Here is a 17,341-nt window from a genome sequence, read left to right on the forward strand (position 1 = left end):
GCCCGAATAAAGGATTATGTCCTGAATCACAAAGAGTTGTGAACCCACGGCTAGCTGTATCCCTGAACCATTGAGGGTCACACAAGCACTGGATCGTTTGTTCCCGTTGAGAGAATAAATTCAAGTAGTTGAATTTATATTATGATATAGTAAATTCAAGGAGTTGAATTTATGATGATTAAATTTTGAGAGAATAAATTCAAGGAGTTGAATTTATAAAATTTGAGAATTTAATTTATTAAACTCAAAAGTTGAGTTTATTAAATATTAAATTTTGGAGGTGATAAAATTCAAGGAGTTGAATTTATAATTTAAATAATAAATTCAAATGTTGAATTCATAATGTATTTAATTTATTAAGCTCAAAAGTTGAGTTTATTAATTAATAAATTAAATAAGGAGGGTATGTTTAATGGGCTTGTAAGAGTACAAGTCCATCATAATAAATAATTAAAGTTTTAATAGGCTTTGATTAAATTAATTAAACTAGTTGGACTAGCCCAATTAATTAAATCAAGCCCATTAATGTTAATTATGTGATTAGGCTTTGGCTTCATTATAAATAGGATTGATCAAGACAAAAACCCTAGCCTCCACAACACACTAATTTTCAATGTGTGTGATTCTCGAAAATCACAACTTTAAATCCTCCAAATATTTAGTTTACTTAATTAATGAGATTAATTAAGTAAATCATGATTAAAGAAATATTAAGATTTCTTTATTCCAATTTGCATAGGTTCATTCGAGAGTTTCAAAGAATTGCTAGAATTCTTTTTCGGCTCTTACAATATGCAAAAATAATTTTGTACTCTCAAAAGGATTTTAAACCAAATTGTGTTCTATCTCTACGGAAAAATATCTTCTATACTTTCTAGTGCAAGTTAGAAGAGGAACAAATATTCCAGTCGTGGACCTGATTGGGAGATCGAAGAACGTTCGTAGGGATTTACAACAAGAGCTACGTCCGCTAATACAGGTGTAGTTGGAGCCAAGTGAATTAATTCACTAAAGGTATATTACTAAACATCCTATGTATGTTTGATTTTGCAAAACCATACGAGTGTCCAAATATTTTGATTGTCAAAATAAAATAAAAATTTTAAAACTTCCGCTGCGCTTTGGGCACGAGAAACCGATCTCCAACATCGTGTTCAAGGATTCTTCGAACCCAAAAAAGCGAAGATCAGAGTGAGTACGATGGTAAGGATAAAATTCAAAAATAGAGATGAGGATGTCAAACCTGCCCCATCGTGCCAGATCCGACCTATTGTCATCTCTATGTTAGTAGGTATTAATATTTTTGACGCGTTACTTGGTAGATGCAAAAGTCGCCACTCTCACATGGATTCGCACATGCTTGCCTTCTGAAGTTACATCAATTATTAATAATGTTGGATTTTCACTACAACTTTGTTCTTTGTACATGCATTCGTTTATTTTTCGATTGAAACAAATCAAAAACTCTCTCCGTCCCAAATATAAAATTTACGTCTCATTTTTCATTCATTCCAAATATATAAATCAGTTTCCATATGTAATATTATTTTCTCTATTATTTTACCAATGTATCACGTCATTAAATACATTTATTCATTATAACAATTTTTTTATCATATTAAATCATTCATTTAATAAAGATAAAATAAGAAATTTCATTGGAAAATAAAATTTACTTTTTCAATAATTTTCTTAATATGTGTGAAAACACACATAAATCTAAATATATGGAACGGTGTGAGTATCGGTTTATCACTATATTTAATATTTATATATACATACAATCTGTGTGTATTATAATTAATCCATAACTTGAGATATTATACGACATGGAGAGGAAAAATTCTTTGATTCAGAAAAGTGGGAAAAAGAAATTAAAATATGATTAGCAAACATAAAAAAAAAAACAAAAAAACAAAACAAAACAAAACTGTATTGCTTGGCAAGGAATTGTTTATATATGAGATGTAAATTTTTAAAAACTTTAATTCCGAATATATAATAAATTATTGAAAAATCATTTACAGTACTTACAAAAAAATATATTGCTATTCCAGAAAATGTATCTTTAAAAGAAGTAGGAACGAAATATTATATTCGCCTTTATATATCTCATAAATATAGGCAAAAACTTATGTGAGACGGTATCACGGGTCGTATTTGTGAGACGGATCTCTTATTTGGGTCATCCATGAAAAAGTATTACTTTTTATGCTAAGAGTATTATTTTTTATTGTGAATATGGGTAGAGTTGACTCATCTCACAAATTAAAATCCGTGACACGGCCCACTCCATAATATATTATACTTGACAGTAATTTCTCAACAAACCATGTGACCTAATTTAATATTCCTAATTTATTATAAGAATATATTCACTTTTAATTATGATGGTACGAAAATATGGTTGTAGCATTGAATAAACACTACCAGAGTTTTGACTAAAAATGTGGCCTCTGAATATATGTATATCCAAGCGATTTGTAGTTATAGTTTATGGTGATAGCATAACTAAAATATGAAAAGTGAAGATGACATTAGGAATTTCGAATTAATTGTATCCTTTATCTTTCAACTATCTAAAATTAGTATTTTTTGTCTCAAGGAATTTTTCCCAAATTGGTTTTCAAAGCATAAATATTTGAAAAAACGCTTAAACTATCTTTTATTCTATTTTATTTAAGAAATTATTATTTAGGGCCACGAAAATAGTATCAGGGCATATATAAATAATATACTTAAACTTTGTATGTTTAGTGGATAAATACATTATGTTATTCGATAAACATAGATGAAATTTAGAGGTTGAAGAAAATATGGCAATACAACTTATCATTGCTAAGATGTCAAGTCTCTGGAGAAAAATGTTAATAAGATAATATCTTTCTAGCAATCCAGATACTATAGCTAGGCGAGCATCTTTTCTTAAAGAAAAATTTGCAAAATATTACCATTTGTCATCATTACAAAATAATTACAAACGATTAAAAGGTATTAATAAACGTGTTTTTTATGTTGTAAAAAAAATGATCTTCCAACAATCATTAAAAATAAGCCACAAAGGCCAAAAAAAAAAATAAGAGCTTTAGATTTCATTCTTATTCTAGAAGTGAAAGAAATAGAAGTAGTTCTTCAAAACTAAAAACAATGTGTCTAGACAAAAATCCATATTTTACAAATCTGGGCAAAGAAGTCGACTATAAGAATTAGGATGTCATATCAAACATCAAACTCATCTCAAAGCACGAGACCTACACCTACAAAGAAAACTTTCAGAAGAGCTCACATCGAGTTAATGAAAGTTTTAAATATTGTAATTGTTGTACATATGGAGCAAGATGTCTCATTTCTACCAACTGTCTAGAAAATGATAGAAGAGGATAACCAACTCCAAATATTTAAGAAACAATTTAGTGCCAAGATCTTGTTCATGTATACCAATTTGAGTATATTGTCTTAGGAAAAAGTAGATATGAAGAAAAAGAAGTATTGGGTCATGAAGAATCTGATGAAACAAAATCAGAATCTGAGCGAAGACGGAGTTTTTTGACATAAAACAGGTGAATATTTGTCTGATTTCTTTATTCAAAAAAAAAATATATCTTATAATATAGTCCAAAAGATTAAGAGAGAAAATAATAGTCTACAAAGATATCAAAGATTCTCTACATGATATGTAGAAAAATTCTTAAGAAATCTTGTCCTACGAAACATAATTATCATCTAAACAATACGGTTTCCAGAAGGAAAATGACAATCTTAATGGAACTTATGGGAAATCGAATGGAGATATAATTAATTCTTTCAAAAGAAATAAATGAGGAATTACAAAAAATCAAGATAGAAGTAGCGCGAACTATGTCATGAATTCACATCTGTGTGATCCAGATTATGATAAAAACTACTTTTTAAAGAAGAGATAGATTCACCCATTGACATTACTATATGTGGTAAACGAATAAGTAATATTCAATATTCAATACTGAGAAATATCTCAGGGAATCTCCATATAGGAAAAATTATAGGAGTAATTTATCCAATAATTGTCTAAAACTTGGCAGATCGAGATTTTAGCTGAGTTTTGATGTTGCATCAAAACTTTAAATAAAAAAAGTTAATGAAAAAAAGGTAATAGACCATATTTTATTATCTATCAAATTTCACATGCTTTCTCAAATAGACATCATTCAAAACTTCTTATTATAAATGAGTTTATAAAAATTCCAGAGCCTTTCGGAAAGTCTTAGACTGGAACCAAAGAGACTATCTTTTCAAGAAGATAAAATCACAAGTCAAGGGTAGAGAAAAACACTTGAACAAGAAATTTAACTGGTAACAAAAAGCTTTTCAACAATAGGAAAGCTTAAATGTTCAGAAGGATGGAGGGAAGCTGAAATAGTATTTGATATTACAAGAAAAATAAATCAATTTTCTTTTAATACCATATGTTATTCACAACAACATATGATAAAAACTTACTAAAGAACGATAAATATCGGTAAATTGGAAGTTCATATTAAAGGAATTCCAGGAGAAGAACCAGATCAACTGGTTATTGGACAAGAGTTTTTGAGGAACACAAATCTTGGAAATGACTAAAAACGGAATGAAATTTATGGCAGAGTATCAGATGTGGAAACTCCAATGACCTCAAGTTCATTCTCAACATGCATCCTAGTACATATATCGTATAAATAATATAATGCAGAGTACTTTGTTAACTGCTGGAAATGTTCATTAAGAACTTAGCAAAATAAAGGAAAGTGTTCAGTTCATTATTAAAAACTATGTAAAATTCATATGGACAGAAGAACACAAGAAAAGACTTAGCCAACTAAAAGAGATTTGCAGAAGTCTCCCAAAAATAGGCATTCCACAAGATGAAGATGATATGGTATCATACACAGATGTTAGTGATAATTGGTGGACAAAAATTCTTACAAAGCTCATACTAGAGAGAGAACAACATTGCATATATTGCAGTAGATTATTCTTAGATGCAGAAACCATAAGACGACGTATCAACGAAAAAGAATTATATGCAGTAAAAAGGGCTTTTGAGAGAATACAAATATTTTTACTTGCTCAGAAATTCACTTTGAAAGTTGATAAAGGATATGTACAAGCTTTCTTCAAAAATATAATTGAATCTAAACCCGAGAAGACAAAATTATTAAGATGACAAACTTTATATCAAAATTATATTTTGATATTGTTATTATTAAATTTCATGAAACTATTCTTTCAGATTTCTTAACAAAAGATGGACAACGCTGATGTTGATATCATCATGAAAATACAAAGGCATTTGAGGAACACATTGAAATGCTTCAAAACGAGTTTAACAAGTCTGCGCTTAATGCAGAAACAGCGGATAGGTTACAATAAGCTAATAAAAGCATTGTCTCTAGTTGAATTACATGTTGTTTACAGACTTATACTCAGTTATAGTTTGTAATATAAAAGCATATCCTCCAGGCTATTGAGAAAACACTAGCTTCTTGAAAGCAGAGTTTTCGAGTACATGGATCTATATTTGTAGCAGGGGATTCATCATTCAAGTACCCCTAGCCCAATTGTTAAATTGGGATCATCCTTAGATGAGTAAGCTCAAAAAATTGAAGCGCCAAATCCTTATCTCGAGCCTTAGAATCAACATGTCACCTCGAGGATAGAAATGTGAGATCAACATTAGACCTCAATCTGACAAAAGAAAATCTAAGGTTAGTACTAACGAACTTATAATTTTTCCATTTCATGTATATCAACAGAACTGATATAAATTGAAAACAAGAATATGTATCAACCCAGCCACAATCTGAGTTGATATAGCAGGAAAATATCCTAGGATATGGATGAAACAAAATTCATATCCTAAGAAAGTCAAAGCGGTATGAATTTGTAGCCCTTGCCTCGGTTTATACTACATCTACCAGCTTCCCAGATATTTCAGCACTACCTAAGTGGATCCAATATGTTGTTCACGAAACATGGACAAACAATAATTATTTGTCCATAGAAGATATTCTGGAACTATACTTTTTCAGTGCAGTAGCACATGAAGCCTTTCATTTCATCAAGTTAAGAAGATCAGACATGAACACTTTGAAGTTAATCAAAGATCCACCAGAAAACGAAACACGTCTTGTTTCATCACTCAATGAAAATGACATCTCCACTTGAAGAATATGGGGATTATGGATCTGTCTCACAGAGATGGAAAAAGTAAAATTTCCATTTTAGTTTTATAAAAATTCTGTAAATGGATCTTTGCTTTTAAATACTATGATATAAACAACTACAAGTTTTGCATAAGATATATTTGAGAAAAAAATTGTGAAACAACAAGCTTCCAGGGAATAAATAAACTCACTGAAAATTTTGCAACATGGCTCATATTTGGAGATAGTCATAATACATTTGTCCAGAGTGCTCGAACTAGAAAGTACCAGAGTTTGAGAAAGGTTTTTGGTAGCCAAGATCTAACTGAAAACATTATGCAGAAACAAATCCAAGTGGTGAAAGACCACACAAGTCACGTTTTTCTCGAGGACCATACACAGGTAAAAGATTTCTCGACAAAGGTAATGAACTCATGTGATCCAACCAATCCACCGAAGAAGGATGAGCTACTCAACCACCACAAAAGGACAAACCACTAAGATGTTGTCGGTCACAACTAGCAATAATATAAAGAAATAATTCAATATTGAAGTCCGGATTTCGAATCCATCAAGGTTTTTATATATATCAAGATAGAGAGAAGATGAAGATATCATTCAATCTCTTCATTTTTGATAATTAGTTAACAAGTTCCTTCTCATCTACAAGAGGTTATTATGCAATAATATTATGTTGAATAAAAGAATAAAGTCTTATGTCATTCTCATGTATTGTTTTCAAAATTAAACTTGTTTGTTGTACACTCTGAGGTAGGAAATGATATAAAATTGTGCTAAGTGGTGTTGAAGGGATCTACTTCAAGAACCATATGTTGCGACTGTGTAATTAAGATGTGAGGAACAATTTGTAAAATCCGGGAGATATGACCGACAACACTCTGGTCAAATAGGTAAAAATTTTAATTTATTTATATTGAAACATGATGGACAATAAAAATATCTATGATTTATAGACAAAAAATCTTGCATAGTTTTATGCCTTTGGGCATACTCGATATGTCTAATAATGTCACGTAAATCAGATCTATATGAAAAAGGTAAATACAAACAGAAAAAAAATGGTAAAATGAGAATAAAGACTGAATAGGGAAAGATTTCTAAACAAGGAGACTAAACAAGGCCACCGAAAAGAAAAATTATTGAATTGAGAATTTCCTAAACATCAAAAAGTACATCGGAAATTACCCCAAGATTACCACATGTGTACTATTTTCGGGGTAAGGTCGAATTAATCCCCATTTCATTCAAATACATTAACATCCCACATAAAATATGCACATCGTTAATACTAACATTAACGACGTGCTTTTGATACGCCTTTGATGTTGCGCCGCAAAAAAATCATTTTTTTTTTGTAGTGGTGATTCTATCGTCCTTATAACTTAATATTTCGGAATGTATCACTTGAGCATCCAATGCAGTATAAATTTGGCGAGGACATCCAATTGCGTGTAAGGGTGTCAATTGGGGTGGGTTGAGTAGGTTGGGTTGGGTTGATCAATAGTACTGTTCAAAAATTGCTCAACCCGAACCCGAACCCAAACCAACCCGAAAACACTCAACCCGAACCCAAACCGAATCAACCAGATTAACCCAATTTTGAATTTTTTTAAAATTTTTTTAAAAAAATTAAATAAAATTAAGAAAAATATTTTAATTTAAACACATAATAACAAAATTTCTCTCATATATATGATTTAAATTTGAAAATCTAATTGTAGAAAAATAAAATATATTTACTAAATCAAATAAACAGTTGTTTAAAAAATAAAAAATGTTCAAAATATTTATTAATCATATTATTTTAAAAAATTAAAATTTTCGGACCCGAGTTGACCCGAACCCTACCCAACCCGATCATTTTTTTCAGGTCAGCTATCGGGTCCAATCCGATATGACCCGAACCCGAAAACTCCAAACCAAAACCTGATTTTTTCGGGTTGAATCGTGTCTAATTTTGACACTTCTAATTGAGTGTGTATGTAAGTAGGACGTTTGTCATGCAACTGTTGACTCAAAGCTCGTCATTTTAATCGGGAGATTTAATGAAGTTAATGGGGGTGATTTCATTTGTTTTTTTTCTTTGAAAATAAAAGAACATACAAGTTAAATATAATTTTTTATTAATTAAAAAATTAAATTTCTTTGTATGGACTTTAATATAAACTTCTATCAAAATCTCTAAAGAATATTATGATACACAAACTATTAGTAAATTAATAAATTAGTACAAGAGTTATTGTAACTGACTCAATCAATAATACATTATCAAATTTAAAAATCAATATTATCCTTGAATTAAATTGCTTTTTATTCCTATTATAAATATTAATTTCAATTATGTCTATATTTTCATTTTAAGATTATTTTATTGATTGAAAGTGTAAAAATAAATTTATCTCTAGTTTAAAAATTATATTATATCAAATAAGTATCATATTTTTTTCTTTAAAATGTAAAAGTTATTAATTAATACAAATATATATGAATTGATAAATTAAATAGTAAAATTTAAATATATTTTTAAGATATCTATAAATATAGGATATTTTTTCTCTATCTATATTATAGTATTATAATTATATAAAAATATTAAAACTCAATAATAAATCATATACACATCTAAAATATATTTTAATATATTGATACAATTAAAATAAAATAAATATATTAATATTTATATTTTAATTAAAATATAAAACTAAAACCCAAAAAATTTACAAAAAATGTCTAAATCAAGTGTAAAAACTTTCGGTCACTAAAATCATGCAAATCGGAACAATTAGTGAGATTTTTCATTTTTCAAACGTCGTTGTATTGGTGCTCCGTCAGCCACACGTAGACTTTTTTCCCAGTAGATTTGTATTTCATTATCTATAAACTTTATGTTGAATAATTTTCTTAATTCATAAATGAATAGTATGAGATTCCAGAAAACTAAAATGATGATTATTCTTGCTTCGACCTTTTCCGAAAACCATAATTCATGAGAAAACTAAAATGATGATTATTCTTGCTTCGACCATTTCCGAAAACCATAATTCATGACTCCCGTGGCCAGGGACGTAGCCAGAAAATATTTTGATGCTGAGGTGAATGAATCGATAAACAAAATTAAATAATATAAATCAAATATTTAAAAATTAACTATTAATATTACATAGTGATGCAAACCAGATATAAGCTACTGAAGATATGCCCTGCGGTTTTTCATTGAGTAGAACTCATCAGGAATAAATTTAGTTATATTATATGTATAAGATTGAAGTACTTCATACGTCTATGTAAAAATTTAGGAATAACACTAGATATATAGACATGATATTTGTCTTTATTATCAAGGTATTCAATTTTTAATAGCCATATGATCGCATTTCGATCGGTTTATGTTCTTAAATGCGGCTTCCACATCAAATTTAAGGATCCAATCCAGTTGTCCCATTTAATTGTCTTGTGGTTTTTGGCATTGCGGATTTACTTTTGTCATCTCAAAAAGAAAGAGAAAAGTAAATAACAATATTTTACCTATTTTATATGAACTCACATAGTCACAGCTTCCTAACCCCAATTATTATCTGCACAACGAATCATGTACTTTAATTCTAATACTGAACTATATCTAAAACTTACATCATCACCGCCAAAACGAACAAGCCACTTACACTGTCAAACCAACCTGATAAATAAATTTAATTTCTCCAATTACTAAAAATATACATAAAAAGGGAAAAAATTGAAACATTCAACACCAAAATATTTCTCAAATTGCAAATTTTAAACAAAAGCCAACAATAGAGAAATAAACCACGATTCCAAGCAAAATCAATTGCCAGCAATCTTGAAAACAAAATCAATGACACATCGTGTGAAAGACACTGAATAAACAGACACCCACCTGAAAGATCCATTTGTTGAAGATGAAAATGATGAAATTTGAAGTTTTTTGTGCAGAGAGAAGTGAAAGAAGATCGATGACAAAAGTTCTTCTCTTGACATATGGCTATAAAAAACTCTCAAAGTAATGAGCTACAAAAATGGGTTCAAAAACTTTAGTAAGTTAAAAAGTTAAAGGCTAAAACTTAATAAAAAAAAAACTCAATCCATAATACTACTTTGGTAAAAAAATATAGCATGGGCTGGAGCTCACCCCAACCTTTGGGGTTGCTCCGTCCCTACCCGCGACATATATTTATTTAATCATATTTTTATCAATATATTTTAAAATACCAACAATAGCTATCTAAAATTATAAAAGTTCTTTATTTTCATTTAATAAAAAATATTATAAAAAACTATTTTAGTAAATTTGTATATTCTCTTATGATTATCATATCGACTTTTCAAAAATTTTAAATTATTAAATTAAAATTCAAAACTCGAAACAAAGAAAAAAGTAAAATTCCAAATCTATCAATTTCATGAATTATTAAATTATGAAATGACTCGAAAGTAAATGTAAAAGATGAAGATGCTAATTTTTTTTTTTTATTATTTGAAATATATATATTAATTAAGAAAGAGAGAGAGACCAAGGACAAAGAATAAAGTAGCGTTTCACATTCTCAAGTTGCATACTTTTGTCGGTGACGCAAGCTCTCCTTTTCTAATATTTTCCATTTCCTAACGTAAAAATTCATTTTATAATGATCAAAACATATATTATTATTATTATTATTGCAATGTAAAATAACTTTTTTGCAGTAGTCCAAAAAATAACATAAATTGGTTAAATAATTTCGATAATTCTTCTTTTAAGAAAATGAAATATTCAAGTGTATTTGAAATATACTCGAGGTGATCATTTTCTTAAAAAAATAGTTGAATCTCGGTCGACTATTTTTTTTTAAGAAAATGACCTTCTCAAATATATTTCAAATACAATTGAGGATGTCATTTTTTAAAAAAAAAAGTTGATCGAAGTTATTTAACTAATTTCCTCTCCAAAAGTCGAGATATTTTGTTTTTTAATTTTGATCAATTATTTATTTAAGAAAATGATCTCTTATTTTTAACAAAAAAAATATATTTATCGGATTTTAAAGAAGATGACTAAGATTAATTGTTAAAACACAATTACAAAATCTTAATTGATTTAATAAAAAATATATGACTAAAAATATCATATTTTGATATATATTAGACTAAAATTGACATTTTTAACTCATATATCATTTGCTTCGCCTTATTTATGTATGATATATGGTTATGATTTTTTTTTTTTAAAATCAAATTATGATTATGTTTATGATTATGAATCGTATGTATATCAGTACGATTGCAATATGAAATTCCAATTTCCTTCTCGTCATCTTCAAGGGCCTCTCTCTTGTCGATTTCTTCTTTCTTTCTTTCTTTCTTCCTTTTTTTTTTTGTGGGGGGAGAAAACTCTCTTCTTAAATCTTCTTGAGAAATTTCCTCCACTTTTCAAGTTTTCCAGGCATTTCCTTTTCAGGTTTCTTTGAATAAATTTTTTGAAGTGGGTTTTTGAATTCTTGAGAAACCAGAGCATTGTATGGAAAAATAATTGAGTTATTCGTATTGGTTTTCATCAAGGAGAGTGTGAATTTGCATTTCTATTCACATTCTTTGCGGAAGGTGATTTTCTGCCCTTTTTCTCTCTTAGATTATCGAATTATGTCACCAAATTTTCAGTCAATTTTGTTCATGCCCCAAAAAGATCAGATTTTTTTTTATCCGCATTGAATTCTTGTTCTGTATATTTAGATCTCAATTCAGGTCTTCGCATTTCGTTCCTTAATTTACTTTTTCCCCGTTTCTTGAATTTTTTTTCATTTTCCAACGGGTCTATCTTCATTTTTGTGATTGTTCTCTGCTTATTGCATTTTTTAATGTTAATTGTTTTAGTTATCTTCGACGATGAGATATGAGTATGACAGATTCTTCCCCATTTTTCTTAAATCGTAGGCTACTTAGTGCAAATGACGTATAAAGATTGAGACTTTATGCAATGTGGACTGGCAGTGTGCAGACCAGTAAAATGATTTGAAATTTTCACAGACTTGGTAATATCTGATCTGAAATTTCTAAAGTTGAATTTTTTCAGTTTTCCTTGTTGAGTGTTGGATTTTTTTTCTTCTTGTAGAACACTATTTTGTGGACAATGACACCCTGTATAAAGTTATTTAAAATTTTATATATTTGTTTAAATGTCTGCAGTTGTCTGGAAAATAACCACAAGTTTTAGTCTAATAACTCTCTAAAGAAAATAAGACTTTTGTCGGTTCCATTTGTATTTTAGTTGAATGTTATTACATGTTATTAAAAATCTTGGTTTGCCTTTTGATGTTGTCCCTCTGTGTGTTGTGATTATGCCTTTTCTTTTTATCCTACTTTTGGTTGCTTTTGCATGGCCACAGTTTGGTGAGATTGGATTTCTTTCACACTCATCTTTTTACCAATAAGTGTTAAAGAGGGGTCTTCACTAATATTGCTAAAATTCATAAAGACCAGGGCCCAATGTTTGTATGGGGGCTACATATTTTGATCAAGTGTCATCTACCTGAAATTTCATTAGATGGATCAGAATTCAGAAGTATATATTTTTCTTGCATTTTTTTGCTTTATTAATAAATTTAGTTTCCTATGAAATTAAAGACTAGGGCCCTACTGGTAAATAGTAATAACAAAAAAGTCCTTAAAGTATACATTATTGGACCCTCCGGTTGAAGTTGATGTAGAGACTAACATCATGTGAAATGTGAAGGCCTTCTTGACCTACAAAATGGTATGGGTCCCAAATGCTCTCAGATATTCCAAGTCAGATAAGATGGCTTGTTTGTTGCCACTAGATGTGGTTAAATTCCACGTCCTTTTCACCTTGGATGTTGTTTCTTCTTCTACACATTGAGCTTGAATGGTATTGTACACATTTTGGTAATCTCTGGTTAAATTTGTTTTGCGGTCATATACTGCATTCTCTTGTTACTTATTGTTCTTGGTTGGACTCGCTTATTGCTTATACTTGCTTGATTATTGCTTATACTTGCTTGAATCTTCTTGTCGATTATGATAGTCTCATGTTTTATTCTACATTTACTTGCTGCATTATCCTTTTCACTGATGGCATTTTCTTTCTTCTTTAAGGAAGGAAATATGCCTTTTCATTCCAGTTTTTTGCCATGTGTGTTTATGCAGATTACATAGTATACTGATACTATGAAGAACAAAGATGGAAAACCAACTACGCAACCTCAGAAAACATGTAGGACGGTTCCCATGGCAATAATGCTTGTTGTGCTTTGCGCGCTTTCGTTCTACCTGGGCGGGTTCTTTTGTTCGCGAAAGGACATTTATTTAACTCAGGCAGTTGATAAAGCGGGTGGAGCTTCAAAGGAAACGAAAACTGGCCCTCTCCAGATCAAAGCTGTAACTTTTCCTGAATGCCCTGCAGATTTTCAAGATTACACGCCGTGCACAGATCCGAAGGTATTCTTAAAATACATTTGTTTCTTGGTCTTACTGTTAGAATCTGATGTGTGTTTTTCCACCAAATGAATAGACAAAGACCACTATGATTAATGGCAAACACTAAGGTAATATTTGGGTTGTTTTTACAAAATGGTCCGAGAACATGTTTCCAGAAAATGAATTGGGAAATGTGATTGATGATCGATCGGTTCTTCTTGATGAGATTTAAGAATAGATCCGAGTTATTTAATTTATAATACTTTGTGAGAGTATTTTGAAATTTTAAAATCTAACTTATTGGGTTCGAATATAATATAATTCTTCAGTTTTATTCGGGTGAAAGTTATATTGAAATAATGACTCTATAGGAAAATGTAAAATGAGGTGGAAATGTGTTCAGACAAGAGAAATTGAAGATGAGGTGAAACTGGTTATTTTCACTTCTGGAAAATGGGAAGTTTGGAGAGAACATCAGTAAATATTACCTACGCTTCTGTGGTTATCAGTAACTGAAAGTTTATTTCCTGTAGTGTAATCCTAGTTGCCTGAACCCAACAATTTACGATATTACTGCAGAGGTGGAATAAGTACAGTCGTCACCGGTTTTCTTTTCTCGAGCGCCATTGCCCTCCATTGTTTGAAAGGAAAGAATGCTTGATTCCCCCTCCTAACGGTTACAAATCACCTATCAGATGGCCAAAGAGCAGAGATGAATGTTGGTACAGGTAATAAGCATTTTCTTCAGGAAAATTTATCTGATTTGAAGCAATTTACTTGTTCTCATGGCTTGGCGTTAACTAAAAAATATTCAATTTTTTTAGGAATGTTCCATACGACTGGATTAACAGACAGAAATCGAATCAGCATTGGCTGAAGAAAGAAGGGGAAAAGTTCCTCTTTCCTGGTGGCGGCACTATGTTCCCTAATGGTGTCGGTCCTTACGTTGATTTGTTGCAAGATCTTATTCCAGGAATAAAAGATGGGACAATTCGTACGGCTATTGATACAGGGTGTGGGGTGAGTTTACTTTCTATAGTTCATCCGCAAATTTTATCTCCCTGTACAAAATCATCAGTGTTTTACTCATAAATGTTCAGGTTGCAAGTTGGGGAGGTGAGTTGCTCGATCGTGGGGTTCTAGCATTATCTCTCGCCCCAAGAGATAACCATGAAGCTCAAGTTCAGTTTGCTTTGGAACGTGGAATACCCGCAATCTTGGGCATCATTTCGACGCAACGGCTACCCTTCCCGTCAAACTCTTTTGACATGGCACATTGCTCAAGATGCCTTATTCCGTGGACTGAATTCGGTAATTACTTTTACCCTGTGTTGCATGCTTGATTTCAAATCATTTCTTGTGAAAAGCTATTCAGCTAGTTTTAAATCATTCTTATTAAAACGTTTTAAATCATTCTTCTTAAAACCAATCCAAATAGTTGCTAATCGTTTTTAAGGCCTTTGAGTCAGAATACTTGGAATCTATCATTTACCATGCACCGGTATCCTTCTCAGGTGGAATTTACCTTCTAGAGATACACCGCATTCTCCGTCCTGGTGGTTTTTGGGTACTTTCTGGCCCCCCAGTAAACTATGAGAATCGTTGGAGAGGATGGAATACAACAATTGAAGACCAGAAATCAAATTATGAAAAGCTGCAAGAATTACTTTCCTCGATGTGTTTCAAATTATACAAGAAGAAAGATGATATTGCCGTTTGGCAGAAATCATCCGACAATAGCTGCTACAAGAAGCTCCAGGCACCCGACAATTATCCTCCGAAGTGTGATGATGGTACTGAACCAGATTCAGCATGGTACACTTCAATTCGACCTTGTGTCGTTGTTCCTCACCCGAAGTACAAGAAAGTAGCATTAAAATCCCTTCCCAGATGGCCCGAACGATGGCATACGGCTCCTGAGCGTGTTTCTGATGTTCGAGGTGGAAGTGACGGTGCTTTCAACCACGATAATAGTAAATGGAATATACGAGTAAAACACTACAAGAAATTGCTCCCTGCAATTGGAACTGACAAGATACGAAACATCATGGATATGAACACGATGTATGGAGGTCTTGCTGCTGCTCTGAATGATGCTCCTTCATGGGTTATGAATGTCGTCTCGTCCTATGCTCTAAATACGCTAGCTACAGTGTATGATAGGGGCCTCATAGGAACCTATCACGATTGGTAATGCATATTTTACCTGAAAATGCATCAACATTTATCTTTTGAAAGTGTCTAATTCTCAGATGATGTTGATATATTTGGCATCATTTTTAGGTGCGAGGCTTTTTCAACGTATCCCCGAACATACGATCTCCTTCATTTAGACGGCCTTTTCACCACTGAAAGTCACAGGTGAAGGCTCTGCTCCCCTCCTCTCGACTATGTTTCTTGAATGAAGTTCTTGTGAATAACACTCTCTGACAAAGATGTGCTTTCAATCAGGCACCATGGCCCTAGATAAATGTTATATTTCCCCAATTCCGTGTAACACTTGCCGTCAGCTATCGCATAAAATATTTTGGCCTAGAAAATGTTAAAGCATGCTCGAGCTAGTCTCGAATTTGATGTTCTTGAAAACAATATGTTTGCACAGCTACCCCAGCCTTCAAAAAACGTTTTGACTCGAACTATGCTCGTTCCCCACCAATAATAGTCCTTTTCACACTATTTTTTTGGCAGATGTGAAATGAAGTACGTTATGTTAGAGATGGATCGCATACTCCGGCCAAACGGGTATGCAGTCATCCGGGAGTCGAGCTATTTTGTGGATGCTGTCGCTACGGTAGCTAAAGGAATGAAATGGAATTGTCGTAAAGAAGACACGGAATATGGTGTTGAAAAGGAAAAGCTCTTGATTTGCCAGAAGAAGCTATGGTACACAAAGGCAAGTTCATAAGATACTTGAGAAAACAGAGAATTGTGGAGATTTTTTCTTTCAGAGATCACACATATATTAAACTCAAAATACCGGCCATAGAAGTGAAGTAAGTTCTATAATACCACTCTCATATATTGTCCGTTTCATAAATACTTCGTGTCTGACGAGCTATAAGCTATCAGTTGCTGTTGGCTTATTATTTCACCATTTGATGAGGTCTTATTATTCTAACTGGCCAATCTTGAGTAGCTTAACCAAGCTGATCTACGTTTGGTGTCGCAAAAGTTCGGTTTTACTAAAATAACAATCGCTTTGTAATTAATTCGATTCGATTATTTCAGTAAATCATTTGATAGTTTCTTTGCGTCCGGCTCTATTTCGTTTGTTTTGTCAGAGCCATTATTACAGAAGAAATTCTTCAATAAAGTTTTATTCTTGTAATATATCTTATTCTTTTATCTTATTAAGAAGAAGGTAGCTCTACCCAGGAAAAATCCTTAAATCGGGTTCCGTAAAGCCTGTAAAGCCAAAAGGTAAGGTAGGAGTAAATCCTTGACAGGACCTACTTAATTCTTGAATGGATAAAATAATACGATCTTTTACTAAGAATAAATCTTCTAGTAATATAAAGAACAAAGAATTAATTATTTATGAGAATTTCGAGAAAAATATTCAAAACTTGAAATTACGAGTATCTTTCAATATGAAGATTTATAAATCTACTGGTTTTAATTTTAAATCCGATTATATAATAAACACAATTGAAGAAACAATTCTTTTAAAAGGAGGTTATGATTCATATAGTTTATTATCTCAAATACTTGTTGATATTCACAAGCAATCTTAC

The 17,341-nt window shown here is 31.2% G+C and overlaps 1 protein-coding gene across 2 annotated transcripts; it reads left to right on the top strand.

Annotated features, from left to right (window-relative positions):
- The first annotated feature begins 11,508 nt into the window (after positions 1 to 11,508).
- LOC140983040 (probable methyltransferase PMT21) lies at positions 11,509 to 16,858 on the top strand. Of its 2 annotated transcripts, none has more exons than XM_073449911.1 (8): positions 11,509 to 11,777; positions 13,338 to 13,628; positions 14,187 to 14,335; positions 14,432 to 14,627; positions 14,708 to 14,918; positions 15,122 to 15,797; positions 15,891 to 15,968; positions 16,296 to 16,858. In XM_073449911.1, the coding sequence occupies exons 2-8, from the start codon at positions 13,359 to 13,361 to the stop codon at positions 16,510 to 16,512; spliced, it is 1,797 nt and encodes a 598-aa protein (XP_073306012.1). In that variant the 5' UTR covers positions 11,509 to 11,777; positions 13,338 to 13,358; the 3' UTR covers positions 16,513 to 16,858. The 2 variants fall into 2 exon arrangements, with proteins under 2 accessions (XP_073306012.1, XP_073306014.1); XM_073449913.1 differs by lacking the exon at positions 11,509 to 11,777 and adding an exon at positions 13,118 to 13,140.
- Positions 16,859 to 17,341: the final 483 nt, after the last annotated feature.

The sequence above is a fragment of the Primulina huaijiensis genome, chromosome 8 (genome assembly GCF_012295235.1).
Source record: "Primulina huaijiensis isolate GDHJ02 chromosome 8, ASM1229523v2, whole genome shotgun sequence".
NCBI classification, from domain to species: Eukaryota; Viridiplantae; Streptophyta; class Magnoliopsida; order Lamiales; family Gesneriaceae; genus Primulina; species Primulina huaijiensis.

Bases quoted from the DNA above. Each gene is read 5' to 3' on its own strand.
- LOC140983040 (XM_073449911.1), top strand. From the start codon at position 13,359: ATGAAGAACAAAGATGGAAAACCAACTACGCAACCTCAGAAAACATGT. The intron at 14,628-14,707 runs GTGAGTTTACTT...ATAAATGTTCAG, and splicing joins CTATTGATACAGGGTGTGGG to GTTGCAAGTTGGGGAGGTGA. The intron at 15,798-15,890 runs GTAATGCATATT...CATCATTTTTAG, and splicing joins ATAGGAACCTATCACGATTG to GTGCGAGGCTTTTTCAACGT.